This window comes from Anopheles nili, chromosome 3, assembly GCF_943737925.1.
Source record: "Anopheles nili chromosome 3, idAnoNiliSN_F5_01, whole genome shotgun sequence".
In the NCBI taxonomy this organism is placed as follows: Eukaryota; Metazoa; Arthropoda; class Insecta; order Diptera; family Culicidae; genus Anopheles; species Anopheles nili.
The window spans coordinates 44,183,625-44,200,580 of NC_071292.1; the positions used below are offsets into that span (position 1 = coordinate 44,183,625).

Sequence of the window (16,956 nt, forward strand, 5' to 3'; positions counted from 1 at the left end):
GTGTGCAGTTGCCGTGTGTGTTCCACTATCTCCCCACCCCCGCACGCCTGCATTTCATGCATTTCATCGACGAGTTGCATTCGCTACCCATCAGGCCCCCTCGCCAGAACCAGAACACACTTTCCCAAGCACGATTGTTTTATGGCGACCGGGGCCAGCCCTTTTGCTTGCCTGCACGGGGTAATGGCAGTCAGTCAACCATCAACCATGTAAAATGTGAACCGAACACGTTAAAAAGCCCGTCATGGTTCTCCCCCCAAAACCCATTCCGGAAAAGTGCTCCGAACGAACGAAGGGCGGCTCGATGGTTCACTGGCCCTTGTGTAGGGCCCTATTGATTTCCTTTTGTGGGGGTCGATCGCGTTCTTCGGCCATGTTCTTTTTCCCTCACCCGGAACACCTTCGCGCCATTATCACTGGCTGTTTGGCCAGCCAGAAGTATGGGCACTCGAAGGCCCACACGAAGGCCCAAAAGGGCTGCTTCTTGGGGTGGCTTGTAATTGTGCCCCTTTTTTGCTGTTCGAACACAGTTTGCCACTGCACTGCGACGCGCCACAGTAGCGCCCCGATACTCGACGAAAACGGTAGAGCATAATGTTCTCTTTTTTTTACCATGCTGAATGCATCGAAACAGAGCAGGACGTATGTATGTAAACGGTTGGGTGATAGGACAACTCGCGCAACGCGGGCTAACTTCTTGCCAGCACGTTCCACCAAAAGGACCTTGTTAGGAAGCAGGGTTTATAATACGCCACATGATTTATCATAATACCAACGCTCACGAACTAGAGTCCCGTCCCGTTCGTAAGTAGTTCTACAGCACCATCGTAAGGATCGTGAATCCTTTTGGCCCCCCTCCCCAACGCAACGCAAGAGCGCATGGAAACAAATTTATGACCTGTGAACATGCAGGATCCAAAGACGCCTTGCGCCTGGTGGGACCCAGGAGGTTGGTTGGTAGAAATTAACCTATTAGCAACATCTGACGGACCGGTGCTCGAAGTGTACATGCACAGCTTTGCGGAACGGCATCACTATCACCTGCCCGGGCGAGAGATTGTAAGATCTTGTCGTGGTACCTTTCGCATCGTCACCTCGGTACGATAATTGTAAGCCACCTCTCAGAGTAGCAATCACTTTGCTTTCCGGTCCCAAAAACCTTGGGTGCCCGTTGGTGAGGAGTCTTGTAGAACATCTAATACCGTCGCTACAGGTAAATGCTTGTCTCGTATTATCTCCGTAAACTGGGCAGCAGGATACGGAGCAAACCGTACGAAAGCGACTTGGAACATGACCTTCGAAGTTTCTCCGGGTATTCAGCAAAGTGTGCACGACGAAGGACGCTTCAATCTTGTGTAATGTTACCGATTTGCATGGATGGCAGGGCAAGATCGTGCCGAGATGGGCCAGGTCAAGTGGGTAGACCAACGTTTAACTAACCAGTTTATGACACGCTTGCAAGTGTTGCACATCATCGTTGGGTAATTGGTGTGATTCGGAAGAAGCCGCTTATTGCGAAGTCGGCAAACTACAGCAATCTGTCACAATGATTTAACCATCATTGTGCAGCACCAACTTGTAAAGCGCTTTTGCTCAAAGTCAATTAAAATTAAGTTATTTATGTCATTTTGAATGCAACCTGTAATGAAATGTACATGCTATTAATATTTTTTATGACTGACTGTCCGGCTAAGGGAATATTTCATGTCACAGATAGCTTTAGCTTCGCAAAGGAGGCCTTGATCGTACACCGGTTGAGAAGAAGAAAAAGATTTTGAGAAGAAGAAAAAGATTAACATTTTTGCATACAGAATTATACAACACACGCTCAACGAATTAACGTCTCAAGTATAACGCTTGTGAGGCACAAGTATAAGTAAACAGCATTTGAACGTAATTTGTTAATTATTAAAAGCATACCGTATTTTATCGAGTATAGTGCGCAAATGGGTATAGTGAGCACCAAAATTTTACACAACCAATTTTTGGGGAAAAAAAAGCTTTTATCTTTAACTTTAATTTTACTTTTTTCTTTCAATATGCTGCTTCACTCGGTAAATCTTTCTTCGCACAAAATGTTTCAGCTAACCTCACTTACTGATTTGGTGACTTCTAACTATTGTTGCGCAGACACTATTTTATTTGCTTTTTTTTTTTTGAAAAATAAAGTTAGCACTATACTCGATAAACTATGGAACATATAATCTTTCGACATAATAAAAAGATTCGATTTGTCTCAACCTGTAGTTGCTTAATGCAAAGGGTTATTTTTTTCAGTCTTCATATATCTATTGCTCTAAAATTTTTATTCCAAACCGAGGATGATCCTATAACCGCATTGTAAAAATTGTACATATGCTACTTAAATTGCTCCTCGGACTTTTAAGTATGTGGAGAAATATTTCTCTTACTCGGGCACTACAGGAAAAAAACCCCTCTGGTACAAAATCACCTTCAAAAGGTATTCTTTTCTAACGAAAGTATTTCGATATTGGTTCCGATGCTATGCGAAAGTCAATGAGAGAGTCTAGTAATACCGGGAAAAGAAAAAAACCAAACCAACCACAATACCACATCTTGTGTGAGCTCTCGGGACTATCTCTTCTTGCTTTATCCCACTCTCATCCCGCATTTACAGTCTGCGGTTCTTATCATTGTCCGCAAAACAATACGCTTCACGTGTGATATTCGAAAACGGCAGCGTGGGTATAGGACACCAGGACATTACTTAATATGTCTTCCTTGCATCGTTCCCACACCGTTGCCGGTTGAACAATGAGGGAAAACGAAAGAATGCCATACGTTATCGTTCATTGTTTTGATAAAGTTTTGCAAACGGAAGTTTGACTTCGTCGCCTGCGTCCATTGTGCTGTTGTTCTAGCATCTCAGCAAACGTCGGTTATGGATAGTTTTTTTTTTATTTAGATTTTGAATCATTGTGCATGGGAGTATGATTCTTCTAGTTTTACTCAACGAAGTGATCAAGTTCAAAAGGTGCATAAATACAATAAAGAACTAAATCATATGTTAAGCATTGATCTATAGCATAATTTAACTATACTTTGCAATTTATCTATCAATATTCCTGACTCCTGTTTTGCTTAACCGTTATTAGACGCAGTATACATTACAGCCCAAATATATGCTTTTTGATCGCTAAAACTGTATGTTTTGATCATCAAAAATGATTTCTTCTTAATTAGGATCAGTCAACCACCTTCCATCGCTACACGACACGAACACTACACGAGAAGCTCTTTATCCTCTGGATGGTAGGCCACTTCGCGCTGGTGAAGCCTCTTATCAATATGATATGTTCGGAAAATGGTAGCCACCGTACCGCCGGACCACCCAGCGTTTATTGTGGGGTTATAAGCGAAGGAAAGAATCAATTTGATGTGAGTATTCACCATGTCGTAAAGAAACACGCAACGTTAGCCTCGCGGATTCGTTCTGAGAAGGCAAAAATGCAAAACAAACAATAATTGGAACAATAAAACATCGGGAAAGACCAACGTTCCACCGCTGGAAGCTGGATCGGTAGGAACAATAAGAAATTATGACACCCGCCTCGCACATTTGAGTCCCGGGTTTCCGTTGCTGATCATCACAATCCTGAAGAAAAAAAAGATTCTCCGAACATCGACATAAAACTTAACAGCGTCCGCTGATGGCTAATCGCTCCGAGGTCGGTTAGTCAGGCGAATTAGTAGCAATTACCATCTCTTAAAAGCTAATTGACACAACATTGGTAAACCGCTCTTGGATGGGCTCTTGGTTTGCTCGCAGGAAAAGGTTGTTTAACCATAAAGACACAACAAACTTATTCTTCTGTACGTATGGCTAATTAATTCGGATATCCATTTATCTTCGAAGCATTTCAAAGGTCTTCAACAAAGGATTTCAACACCATTAACCCGTTTTTTGCTATCCATTGAGTAATGGTGATCTTCTATTCGCTATTCGACAGATGTTCAAAACAATGATATCTGCAATTGATGATTGTCGCTATATCAGCGAAAAGTGGTTGATTTTTTATTCAGTTCCCTTGCTGTTTGGCATAGAGATAAACTACAGCATTTATTTATCGCCAATCATAAAACGGTCAATCTATCTGCAAAATGCGCGCCGTAATTGAGGCTCTGTTACTCTGTTTGGCATACACGCACGCACACAAATAGCGCGCTCAGCTGGAATTCCAGATGATAACGCTCTCGTAAATACGTGTCAGTTCACATTGTTCTACTTTGCTTCGTAGCAGTCATACGTATCGGTGGGTGTAGCTCCCAGAACAGCCTGCTTCTTGACGCTAATAAGTGTACATTTCACAATTTTATAAGTAAACAAGTGAAGAAAGTCGTTTACTCTGACGTAGGTCGATTTCGCCGGCCGGTGCATTACGCAAAACCCGTTTGCAAGTGGCGTGTTTGCAAGTGCAAGAGAATTGTTTGTTTACATTACAACCCGTTGGCTCTGTGTGTTGACAAACGATATCGATATCGCGCCCGGTTCATTTAGCTCGAGCCCAGTTCATTATGACAAGCGCTCAAAGCGACCTCTATGTGCAAGTGTTAGAAGCAGTACCCAGCTGCGAAAGGGTGTCTCGGCTGGTAGAACGTTTTTCGGACGAGTTTGCACGTGCCCCAAGTTTCGTTGTGCGATGCAGCGGAAGGTAGTCAAACTTTTGTTTTACGATTTTACCAAACGAATGAGCATGTGCTATTTCCCAGGGTGAACATCATTGGCGAGCACGTGGACTACTGCGGCTACCCTGTGTTCCCGATGGCGATCGAGCAAACGATCTTGCTAGCGGTTGCTCCATCGGATGATAACCTGCTGCACATCAAAAATGTCGACAACAACTTCAAGCCGTACAAGTGCAATGTTCTTACGTTCAGGTAAATCGCAAAGGTAGTGAAATGTGTATGAATTTTGTCCCACTGCTTCCTCTCCAAACTCTGATATTTTCAGCATTGATGTGCCTAGTATCGGAGGTCCAAACTGGTATCAGTACGTGCTATGTGGCATCAAAGGAGTGATAGAGAATACCACCCCGAATGGCGTCGTGCCCCGGGGAATGATGCTTATGCTTTCCGGCAACATTCCTCCTGCTTCCGGATTATCTAGCTCGAGCGCCATCGTAAGTGCCACAGTCTTGGGCGCCGCTTACCTGCATGGTGTGAGTATATTTTACATGCAAGTGTGCTCAGCAGATGCATCCTTAAGATTCGCGTTGTTGCAGGCCACACTCAACAAACAAACGCTTGCCACCATTTCTGCCGAGTGCGAGAAGTACATTGGAACTCAGGGCGGTGGTATGGATCAAGCTATTGCATATCTTGCGCAAGAAGGATGCGCCCAGTTGATAGATTGGAACCCGCTCCGAGCTACACCAATTCAGTTGCCATCGAACGCAGTGTTCGTGATTGCCAATTGCCTATCAGAAGCGAATAAGGCAGCAACATCCGACTTCAATCAGCGCGTCGTCGAGTGTCGACTTGCGAGCAGGTAGATAGTAGTAATTGGTTCCAGATGGATCACCTCCTGACCTCAACGATCCTGCCTTTTTGCACACAGATTGTTGGCGAAACAAATGAAGCTGAACTGGCGCGATCTTAGTCGATTCGCCGATCTGCAAAAGGCGCTTGGTTTGTCGTTGAACGAGATGGTGGCACTAGTACAGACTAACCTTGCACTTGACGTTTATACCAGGTTGGATTTGTTGAAGTTGCTCGAGGTATCTGATGAAGATTTTTCCGAGCACCTGTTAACGCCCAACACACGCGACTCACAAACGTTCAAACTGAAGCAACGCGCTTTGCACGTTTTTGAAGGTGAGCAGTCGTCGTTCATATTTTCAGGCATAAGAAATTTATCAATTCACATCCCTGTGTGATTCTAATGGGTTGCAGAAGCTCTACGTGTGCAACAGTTTATAGAAACGGCGAAAGCGACACCTGAAGATTGCATTCAGCGAATGAAAACGCTCATGCAACAGTCCCACGAGTCTTTGCGGACGCTGTATGAGTGTTCGCATGAAAATCTGGACCGTATTGTTAAAATTTCGGAGCACCTGGGTGTTGGAACAAGGCTAACTGGAGCAGGGTAAGAATGGCTCCGTTGGAGAATTGGGAAAACTCACAAATTATCAATTTTTCTTCGCAGATGGGGTGGATGTGTTGTAGCTTTGTGCGATGGCGTGGCGGAGAGTGAGCGCTTCGTCGATACACTTCGAACAGAGTTTTATGCACACATTCCTAAAGCGCAGACATGCGATATCGCCAGCCTTTGCTTCACCACGAGTCCGCAACGAGGCGCGGAAATATACTCGATTAAAACCCGAAAGGAGATCTGCAGCCCATGTGCCTAATACCCAGGATTAGTTTTTTTTTTTCCTTTTTCTACACTAGCTCAGTTACCAAGTCGTGGACACTTCGTGCTAGATGGATGCACTTTAACTTTTAATCTGATAGATACAGGCTACGAGATTCTTCATGGGCGCCATTAATGTTGCAATTTTCAGCGCTTTGTACTGTAACGGACTTCAATTAGCATTTACAATGTTCAATACTTCGTTGAGATCGTCAATTAGGAGCCACACACAGGACTATGATTATTCATTCACCATGTGCTAATTATGATGACATTACACATTGCTAAAATATCAGAAGCAGCTACCGTTGCTGAATAATAAAAATAATTACTAACGATAACACAAAACTCAACGCGATTGTCTGTAAGTGTCTATTCTTTTAATGACTATAAAAATAATAGTGGAAATTGTTTGTGGGAAATACATAAAAAATCATCATTCTTATGTGTTATGTTTCATCAAATTGAGAAAAATAATACTGTAAATCATTGTACGAGCGATATGAGATTTATATTGTGTAATACCAGCATGTTACCAAGATTACAATGTTTACGCATCACCTAAGAATGTATCGATTGCTTAACCAATCCATTAGCATAGAGCTAGAAGTTACGTGTTTCTTTATTACTATCGTATCGTATCTTATTTACGCTTTAACCTCACTCCTTTTTTAAAACGGTATGCTTAACATAATTTGATTTCGAGTTTAGCGTAATTGATGTTCTACTGAAGAGGTAACAGCATTGGTTTCTTCTAGCAAAGATAGAATTGTAAATATTTTATTGTACCGCAAAGGATTGAAATTGTGGAGTAAAAACATAATAATTCAAAATCTAGCTATCAAGGATGAGGCTTTTAATATCTTTTGATTAATTAGTGTTTTACTTTTAAACTAACGTTTTAATCATTTATGTTTTTGTTTTTAAATCACAGTATGATGTTTTTGTAAAAGAAGGTCTCCTATAACTTTTACTAGAAATTATAATAAGAAAAGAATTTAAGCTAAAAATAAAAACAATTTCTACTAAACTGATTTTTTTATCACATTCTTACCTAAGCTTAATCGTGATTATGAATAAATTAAAAAGCTAGTAAACTTGTGAGAAAAGACTTGTTTTTCGAGTATTTATTAAGGAACAAATCATTTAACATGATTAAAACAAATCTAAAATTGTTGTCAATAACATGATCACTTATAGAACTTGATCCAAATGCAGCATAAACAAGGAAAAACTCTGCACAGTGACCCAACACATCAAATCATGCCTAATGTTGCTTCATAAACACTTTTCAACCAGTTTTGTTGTAAATTGTTACATAGTTTAAAAAAAACTATTTATGATCAGGTTTTGTTTCGGGCTGCATCACTCTGCAAATATTTTCTCGCAATGTTTGAATTTCCTCTCCGTGAATACCTGTTTGCCGACTCTTATTTTTCAATTCTCACTTCCCGCTTCTCACTTCTCATGTCTCATTTCTCACTTCTTCGGGACGTCGTCAAAAAGAACGATTACCTGCTTCTGGTTCGGGAGCCTTATTTATTGGAATGTTCACAAATCGCTCAGCGATACAAATGTTTGTATAGGGGGGGGGGGGGGGGGGGGGGGGGGGGTTGTATAGGAGCTCCCCTTTTTACCTCGCGGGGGTAGTTGAAGCTTTGAAAATTTTTGCAGTATGTAAAACTACAAGTGAATTCTACTGAGTTAATTACACCAGAAACCAACCTACACTGTGTGACGAGGGCATTCCCTAAATTCGAGATCGTGATACAGCTATGTACCAAGTTTGGTGCAAATCGGTTCAGTAGAAACCACATTGAAGCACGACCATAGGCACATAATATATATATATATATATATATATATATATATATATATATATATATATATATATATATATATATATATATATATATATATATATATATATATATATTCAATATAATTCGCGCTTCAATATGGTTTCTGCTGAACCGTTGTGCACCAAACTTTTTACATAGGTGTATAACGATCTCGGATTTAGGGAATGAATTTAATCCCTCGTCACACACCATAAGTTGGTTTCTGGGGTAATTATTCAGTAGAATTGAGTTGTACTTTTACGAGGTAAAAAAGAGAGCTCCCATACAACCCACCGTCTAACAAATCTATAATAATTACTAAACAATATAAAGAACCACCGATTTCACTGAAATTTGGGATGCATGTTTCTTTTTCAATTTAAAATTAATCCAAATCGTCAACTACTTTGGTGGGGCCCCTTGGTTCCCCATACAACCCCCATCAAAACAGGGTATATTCTTCACCTAACAATACAAAACACAGATCTGTTCAAAAATGCATCTTTTTATATTTTGCAAAAGCCTCATAAGTTTCGGCCACCCCGAAGAAAAAAGGGAAAAAGAGGGGGCTTCCAAACAACCACTCGTCGAAAAAGTCTATACACAAGTTGAGAAACAACAAGAGAAGAAAGAATTTGATATAAAACCCTTTTCTTGATAGCTAAGATGGTTAAAAGGGTAGATTTGCTTAAAAAGGAGCGCAGGATAGTTTGAAAAAGCAAGGTATAGCCAATTGGATAGGTTGTGTCAAGAGCAACAGAGAAAGATGAATTAAATGAAATAGAAAACCTTCAAAGACGAAGCTAGCAATCACGTACACAAAAAAAATTGAATTGAAAAATACACAAAAAATTTAATTTTTTGAAAAATTGAATAACATTATTATTCGTAAAAATTCATGTTACCTTAAACTACATCGACCCGAATGAATCAGCGTGTTAATCAGGTAGTATAAAATATATAGCATCGGACTTAGTAGACTTCCTTGAGGAGCTTCTGCCGATATCGTTACTCGATGAGATAGAGTGGAGCGCAGCGCTACTTTAAACAACCTCTCTCTCTCAAATAGCTACTTATCCCGTACAATTGTGTACGGGAAGGCGACATCTATCAATTCAACAACGGTTGACCTAATAATTGCTTTGTTCCGTTTCTTGCAGTTAAAGCAGCTGATGGACAGTGTACAGCTGCAACGGACGTCAATGAACTAATGCGCTTTATCCTCACATCGGCGATACTAATAGTACATCAGGAAGACCAGGGCCATCGATATACCTTCTAATCACCACAAAGTCTGTGTGATCTACGTAGAGCAACAGCTGGCCATTACAAATAAGACAGATACATCTGTGATCCACAAAATTTACTACGTTTAAATTTGCCAAAATGAGCCGGAACCGCTTGTGGTTCTGATACAACTGAGTAATGCGCTGTCCTGAACGTGCTCTCTAGTAGATAGCTTTGCAATCTAACTGACCTAGCTAAAGTCAAGTTAAAGCCCGGCGCACTTTACAGAGATCAAAGGTAGAAAGGAAGTTGAACTAAACAGGGTAGGAGATCGATGGTCTAATCTCCAAGCGAATATTTATACTTATGATCACCTCAAATCGAACAAGGGTCGATCTCGCCAGTTAATGCATGGCGATTGAGCTACAGCTGAAGCTAAAACTCCCATGAAGTGAACTTCTACTGGCCTAAACGCATCCCTATAAAATAAAAATGGCTTACAATATACTTAGGCACCGCTATCCTCTTTTTTCAATTTTATTCCCCACGTTTTTCGTATGATTTTTAACAAAGAAATCACTTATCACTTAAATTAGTTTAAGTAGAGTTTGATTTTATTTTCATTAATAACTATTATTACTCAGCAACAGGACTTATTGTATATTAACTATATAGATATTTTCAGCAATGTTCAGTGTTCTCAGAATTAACGTATCCGTGAGGAGAAGCTGACGAAAACGGACGTAGATACCTTAGAATCAGCATTTGCTGTGGCTCTAGTGGAGGATTAGACGTTGTAAAAGCTATGTGGTGTATTCTTTTTTATTAATCGATGTACCTCGTGGTTTATTTTGTCTCTGGAGTTCCCTGCTCCGTCTTGGGCATCGACTGGATGATAAAGAGAGCGTCGGTAGACCGCGCTCTTTATTTTATACTTTATTAGCTATTAGATTAAAAGTTAAAGTGCATCCATCTAGCACGAAGTGTCCACAACTTGGTAACTGAGCTAGTGTAGAAAATGAAAAAAAAACTAATCCTGGATATTAGGCACATGGGCTGCAGATCTCCTTTCGGGTTTTAATCGAGTATATTTCCGCGCCTCGTTGCGGACTCGTGGTGAAGCAAAGGCTGGCGATATTGCGTGTCTGCGCTTTAGGAATGTGTGCATAAAACTCAGTTCGAAGTGTATCGACGAAGCGCTCACTCTCCGCCACGCCATCGCACAAAGCTACAACACATCCACCCCATCTGCGAAGAAAAATTGATAATTTGTCAGTTTTCCCAATTCTCCAACAGAGCCATTCTTACCCTGCTCCAGTTAGCCTTGTTCCAACACCCAGGTGCTCCGAAATTTTAACAATACGGTCCAGATTTTCGTGCGAACACTCATACAGCGTCCGCAAAGACTCGTGGGACTGTTGCATGAGCGTTTTCATTCGCTGAATGCAATCTTCAGGTGTCGCTTTCGCCGTTTCTATAAACTGTTGCACACGTAGAGCTTCTGCAACTCATTAGAATCACACAGGGATGTAAATTGATAAATTTCTTACGCCTGAAAATATGACCGACGACTGCTCACCTTCAAAAACGTGCAGAGCGCGTTGCTTCAGTTTGAACGTTTGTGAGTCGCGTGTGTTGGGCGTTAACAGGTGCTCGGAAAAATCTTCATCAGATACCTCGAGCAACTTCAACAAATCCGACCTGGTATAAACGTCAAGTGCAAGGTTAGTCTGTACTAGTGCCACCATCTCGTTCAACGACAAACCAAGCGCCTTTTGCAGATCGGCGAATCGACTAAGATCGCGCCAGTTCAGCTTCATTTGTTTCGCCAACAATCTGTGTGCAAAAAGGCAGGATCATTGAGGTCAGGACGTGATCCAGCTAAAACCAACTAGTACTATCTACCTGCTCGCAAGTCGACACTCGACGACGCGCTGATTGAAGTCGGATGTTGCTGCCTTATTCGCTTCTGATAGGCAATTGGCAATCACGAACACTGCGTTCGACGGCAACTGAATTGGTGTAGCTCGGAGCGGGTTCCAATCTATCAACTGGGCGCATCCTTCTTGCGCAAGATATGCAATAGCTTGATCCATACCACCGCCCTGAGTTCCAATGTACTTCTCGCACTCGGCAGAAATGGTGGCAAGCGTTTGTTTGTTGAGCGTGGCCTGCAACAATGCGAATCTTAAGGATGCATCTGCTGAGCACACTTGCATGTAAAATATACTCACACCATGCAGGTAAGCGGCGCCCAAGACTGTGGCACTTACGATGGCGCTCGAGCTAGATAATCCGGAAGCAGGAGGAATGTTGCCGGAAAGCATAAGCATCATTCCCCGGGGCACGACGCCATTCGGGGTGGTATTCTCTATCACTCCTTTGATGCCACATAGCACGTACTGATACCAGTTTGGACCTCCGATACTAGGCACATCAATGCTGAAAATATCAGAGTTTGGAGAGGAAGCAGTGGGACAAAATTCATACACATTTCACTACCTTTGCGATTTACCTGAACGTAAGAACATTGCACTTGTACGGCTTGAAGTTGTTGTCGACATTTTTGATGTGCAGCAGGTTATCATCCGATGGAGCAACCGCTAGCAAGATCGTTTGCTGGATCGCCATCGGGAACACAGGGTAGCCGCAGTAGTCCACGTGCTCGCCAATGATGTTCACCCTGGGAAATAGCACATGCTCATTCGTTTGGTAAAATCGAAAAACAAAAGTTTGACTACCTTCCGCTGCATCGCACAACGAAACTTGGGGCACGTGCAAACTCGTCCGAAAAACGTTCCACCAGCCGAGACACCCTTTCGCAGCTGGGTACTGCTTCTAACACTTGCACATAGAGGTCGCTTTGAGCGCTTGTCATAATGAACTGGGGCTCGAGCTAAATGAACCGGGCGCGATATCGATATCGTTTGTCAACACACAGAGCCAACGGGTTGTAATGTAAACAAACAATTCTCTTGCACTTGCAAACACGCCACTTGCAAACGGGTTTTGCGTAATGCACCGGCCGGCGAAATCGACCTACGTCAGAGTAAACGACTTTCTTCGCTTGTTTACTTATAAAATTGTGAAATGTACACTTATTAGCGTCAAGAAGCAGGCTGTTCTGGGAGCTACACCCAACGATACGTATGACTGCTACGAAGCAAAGTAGAACAATGTGAACTGACACGTATTTACGAGAGCGTTATCATCTGGAATTCCAGCTGAGCGCGCTATTTGTGTGCGTGCGTGTATGCCAAACAGGGTAATAGAGACTAAATCAGGTCTTATTATTCGCTCAAAGATTGGTTGCAAAGGAATTGTTTAGAGATAAAACGTTACTAGATTGCGAACGTCATAGATCACGTTTTAAATAAGGTTAAAATGCCTCAATTGAGATACTTATTTTGATTCATTTTCTTTGATATTAAAAGGTGTAAGATGTACTTCAGTATCACACGAAAAGCTGAGAATTTGTATGTTACTCGCTGTATGCACTGCGTTAAATATAGTTATATTACGATTGTTCATAATAATTATTCAAAAGCTTTTGATATAACCTGGTTAAATAACAAATAACCTGTTTTTCTTATAAACGACGGCTAGTCTAGCAAAACTTAATTACATATATGTACAAGCTGTTGCACATTTTCTCCAAACAGCAATTGCGCTTCTAATCACTGATAAACTTGGTTGAAGATTGATAAATTACACGAACCGTTGTAGATTAATCTACTCAATGTAAAATATACATAAATTGAGCTATAAAGCAATTGAGCAATAAAGCTCACATATATTTATTGAAAATATAATATTGAAGTAATACTTAAAGTATGCATAATACAATACTGAATTTACGTGTTCAATTGTTCAATTATTTCTGTGAGCTAATTTGTGTTTATTTGCAAGTTGATTTGATTCATTTAAACGAATTTTTGCCTTGACACCTTGAACAGGATTTGAATCTTGAAAACGAGATGTCAAATGTTAATTTCAAACTTCAATTGGCAAAACTGTTGTCATTGGATGCGTGAGCGATTGTTGTTTGGAAAAGTGCTTTTGCTGGTGCAAAATTGTCGTTCTTCGGTGTTACAATTTTTAATGCAAAGCAATCAAACCCTTCTTTCTTTCATGTAAATTGAAACTACCAAACTATTTGCAGTGTCCGTGTTCAGTACTTAAAATCGCGCTATCTGCTATTTGTGCTTTATAGCAATAGCTAGGTAATTAAAGCTAGATTAGTTGTGCTAAACTAACAAAGAAAGGGATACCTTCAAAACCATGTGTTAATGCAAGCTCTTTTTTTCTACCACAGAAGGCTTCATTTTGAAAACAAGGGTACTGTGACACAATTTACACAATTTCGAGTAACAATTATCTCAAATGGATGCCATACAATCACAGCTCGCAGTAAGGAATAGGTGCGAGCAGGCTCAAAAAACCATCAAAGAGTTGTACGAATGGGAGGATCAAGTGAAGCGTACAGCCTCTAAAGCACAGTTTACGGATAACAATGAGGTTAGTTGCCATCTAGTTGGCTGTCTCGTATTATACGACGCTTGCAGGAACTTAATTATTACATTAACTTTTTGTTGTAGCACAAAACAATACCACCCGTCAGAAGTGATGTGAAAGCAATGAATAAATTTTCTGAGCAAAAGACTACCAATGCAGAAAAGCAAGATCCTACCGAGCCTGAAAGTAATTACACATGCACGTGCAACTTTGATATGTAAACGTTTATATGAGTATATCGAAATTGTTTCTTTTGCAGCTGTGGACAAGAAAAGACTAGCTGACGCTGAGACGTTGAAAGAGAGAGGAAATAAACAATGCAAACTAGGCAATTACCACGAAGCAATCGAGTTATATAGCCAAGCCATTGAGACATACGGCGATAATGCAGTGTACTACAGCAACCGCGCATTGTGCTACATGAACCTGGAGTTTTTCGATGATTGTCTTGCAGATTGTAACCTTGCCATTGCCAAGGATCCTGAGTACATCAAGGCATACTATCGACGGATGCAGGCGTACGAACGTTTGGGAGAGAACGAAAAAGCCGCCATCGAATGCCGTCAAATTCTGCAGCTATCGAAGGATGAAAATGATCGCAACACGGCGAAACGCGATTTGGCAAGAATAGAGAAACGACTCAAGGACCAAAAGCCATCAGCTGCAGCCAAACCTGTTCCCGTAGAGGTGAATGACACGCTCGCGATGGTTAAAGCAGAAGCTGACAAATACAAAGAACTCGGCAATAAGCATCTGGCTCGGAAGGACTATGAAAAAGCCGAGCGATCCTATTCAAAAGCAATTGCACTGTTCGCCGATGAAGCTATCTATTATAACAACCGCAGCCTGTGCTATTGGAATCTGAAGGATTACGACAAATGTCTGGCCGATTGCAATAAAGCGATTCAGCTGGACGAAAACTATTTTCGGCCGTACTACCGTCGGATGCAGGTGCGAGAACTTCTCGGTGCTTACCAGGGTGCGGTGGAAGACTGTAGAAAGTTTCTCGAACTCACTAAAGATGACAAGCAGAAAGCAACTGCCGAGAAGGATCTCCTGCGCTTAGAGAAGCTGGTCAGAAATGAGCAACCGGCTAAGCAAGCATTTGTGTGGAGCGAAATAAAGAAAAATGCCAAACTGATCCATCCGATCCAGAAGCCGCCACATCTCCGCTCTAAAAAGCCCCTCAAACAGGTGTTCATTAAGGAGGCAGGATCCTGCCCTTTCATATTGGATCCCAGTGCTGTTACACCTCCAGGACAGCGTAAAGTCATCCACGATGCGATCATTGACAAGATATTCAATAATAACACTGGTGAACGTTTGATAGAACCAGAGGAAAAAACCAATCTTGAGCATTTGTTCCCATCACACTCGAAGCTACGCAACATGTTCTCTCCTCCGACGACGCCAACAGAACAGCGAAAACTAGTCCCAGCCAAATCTGCCGCGACTTCAGCAGTGGTTCCAAACAAAACAGCGAACACCACGGGGCCAAATACTAGAATAACAGCTGAGCAGAAACCGCAAAATAAAGTAGAAAAGAATAAAATAAACCTAGGAAGCCAGGTATGTAATAATAATAATAATAATAGTGACGGTTAAAACCCATCCATACCCCCGTCATATCAATACGTTCTTTTGCGTCCTATTACAGGATGCGACCGAAAAAGCTCCACAAAAAGCGCCCTTGCCTGACACGCAATTACCACGACAACTGCCAACAATTCCAGCAATACCCAAGACCAGTTCTCAGTTTTACACCACCTGGAGTGAACTGAACGAGGATGCAAGATATCAGTGCCTTAAGGTAACATTTATAATTGCAAAATGTAATCTTGATTCGATCTGTTTTAATCCATTCGCTCGTTAATGCATCCTCTCCAACAGCTACTCAGAAGTGCGCCCTTGAACAAGCTATTTGGTGCCAGCTTGTCAAACAAAATGCTCAGTGAGCTGTTGCAAATTCTCCAAAAACGATTCATACCCGATCGGGAAGAGGTGACGTATATTTTGCAGGAAATAATACGAAATGATTCGACAGCGATACTTTCGATGATGATGAACAAAACAGATCGTGATGGTAAGTGTGTGTGTGTGCGTCATACTTGATGAAATTTTTCGTTGTAATAAATATTCATGTTTTATTTTCCGTTTACGTTAGCAATCACGGAGTTGCTCAAGTACATGAAAGCAAGTAACGCTAAACCAGAAGACGTGGAGGCAATTCGTCAGAAGCTGCTGAACTGAATATTCTCACAGCAACGGTGTATGTATGCTTGCAATAGATTATTAATGGTTTTGTGGTGCGAAACAATATGATAAATACGGTATCCATTTCTCTCCATACATGGTTCAAAATATCAAATATTTAAAATAATGTTATGCTACTAGGGTATTCTTAATTGTACATCTCGAAGAGAAAGAACGAATGAAAATAAAATCTATGAACCATCGCAACATAAGTTAATTTAACGCCTTCTATCCGAATGTTTGCTTCACGTTTAAGCAAATGGGTTTTCAGCAGTTATAGTGTATTGAACAAAAATAAGTACAAAAAGAGTGATTTCGTTGATATATTATTTGATATCGTAGTTCATGGAATACTTACTAGTCGCAATATCTCAACTCGTACAACAATTGATAAATAAAAGACAAAATCACACAACTTTTTTTCACAAAACAACATACTTTGTTTTATTGGGTTCAGCTGCTTACCGTATCTGACATAGTAAAAGAGCCACTGGATGGGTTAGTGGACCACTTTCCTTTCTGTTAAATTATTGGATTTACCCTTTATTTCCAATGGCAATCCCCAATTATTGGACAACAAATTATGTCACCATTATCAATATCTCGTTAATACTACATTTCGTTTTTTTTTTGCATTTTACGCTGGCTCTTTCTATGGGTCGCTTGCATTTCATAAGGATAAGAAACACTGCTTACTTGTTGGCTTTTGATGTTTAGTGTAAAAGTATGCGGACGAAAACACGTCAG

At 41.1% G+C, this 16,956-nt stretch overlaps 3 protein-coding genes across 3 annotated transcripts; 2 read left to right on the top strand and 1 right to left on the bottom strand.

The window, feature by feature from the left end:
- The first annotated feature begins 4,536 nt into the window (after positions 1 to 4,536).
- Positions 4,537 to 6,619, top strand: LOC128725543 (N-acetylgalactosamine kinase-like). Its single transcript, XM_053819296.1, has 7 exons — positions 4,537 to 4,673; positions 4,732 to 4,899; positions 4,973 to 5,180; positions 5,244 to 5,509; positions 5,579 to 5,835; positions 5,914 to 6,106; positions 6,167 to 6,619. Exons 1-7 carry the CDS (start codon positions 4,537 to 4,539, stop codon positions 6,369 to 6,371), a joined length of 1,434 nt encoding a protein of 477 aa, XP_053675271.1. The 3' UTR covers positions 6,372 to 6,619.
- A 3,739-nt stretch (positions 6,620 to 10,358) lies between these two features.
- LOC128725859 (N-acetylgalactosamine kinase-like) lies at positions 10,359 to 12,319 on the bottom strand. Its single transcript, XM_053819627.1, has 7 exons — positions 12,183 to 12,319; positions 11,957 to 12,124; positions 11,676 to 11,883; positions 11,347 to 11,612; positions 11,021 to 11,277; positions 10,750 to 10,942; positions 10,359 to 10,689 (listed from the first exon to the last, which is right to left on the bottom strand). The coding sequence occupies exons 1-7, from the start codon at positions 12,317 to 12,319 to the stop codon at positions 10,485 to 10,487; spliced, it is 1,434 nt and encodes a 477-aa protein (XP_053675602.1). The 3' UTR covers positions 10,359 to 10,484.
- Positions 12,320 to 13,824: 1,505 nt separating this feature from the next.
- LOC128725463 (RNA polymerase II-associated protein 3) lies at positions 13,825 to 16,406 on the top strand. The gene is made up of 6 exons (XM_053819211.1): positions 13,825 to 13,959; positions 14,040 to 14,142; positions 14,216 to 15,525; positions 15,614 to 15,766; positions 15,847 to 16,039; positions 16,121 to 16,406. Exons 1-6 carry the CDS (start codon positions 13,825 to 13,827, stop codon positions 16,204 to 16,206), a joined length of 1,980 nt encoding a protein of 659 aa, XP_053675186.1. The 3' UTR covers positions 16,207 to 16,406.
- Positions 16,407 to 16,956: the final 550 nt, after the last annotated feature.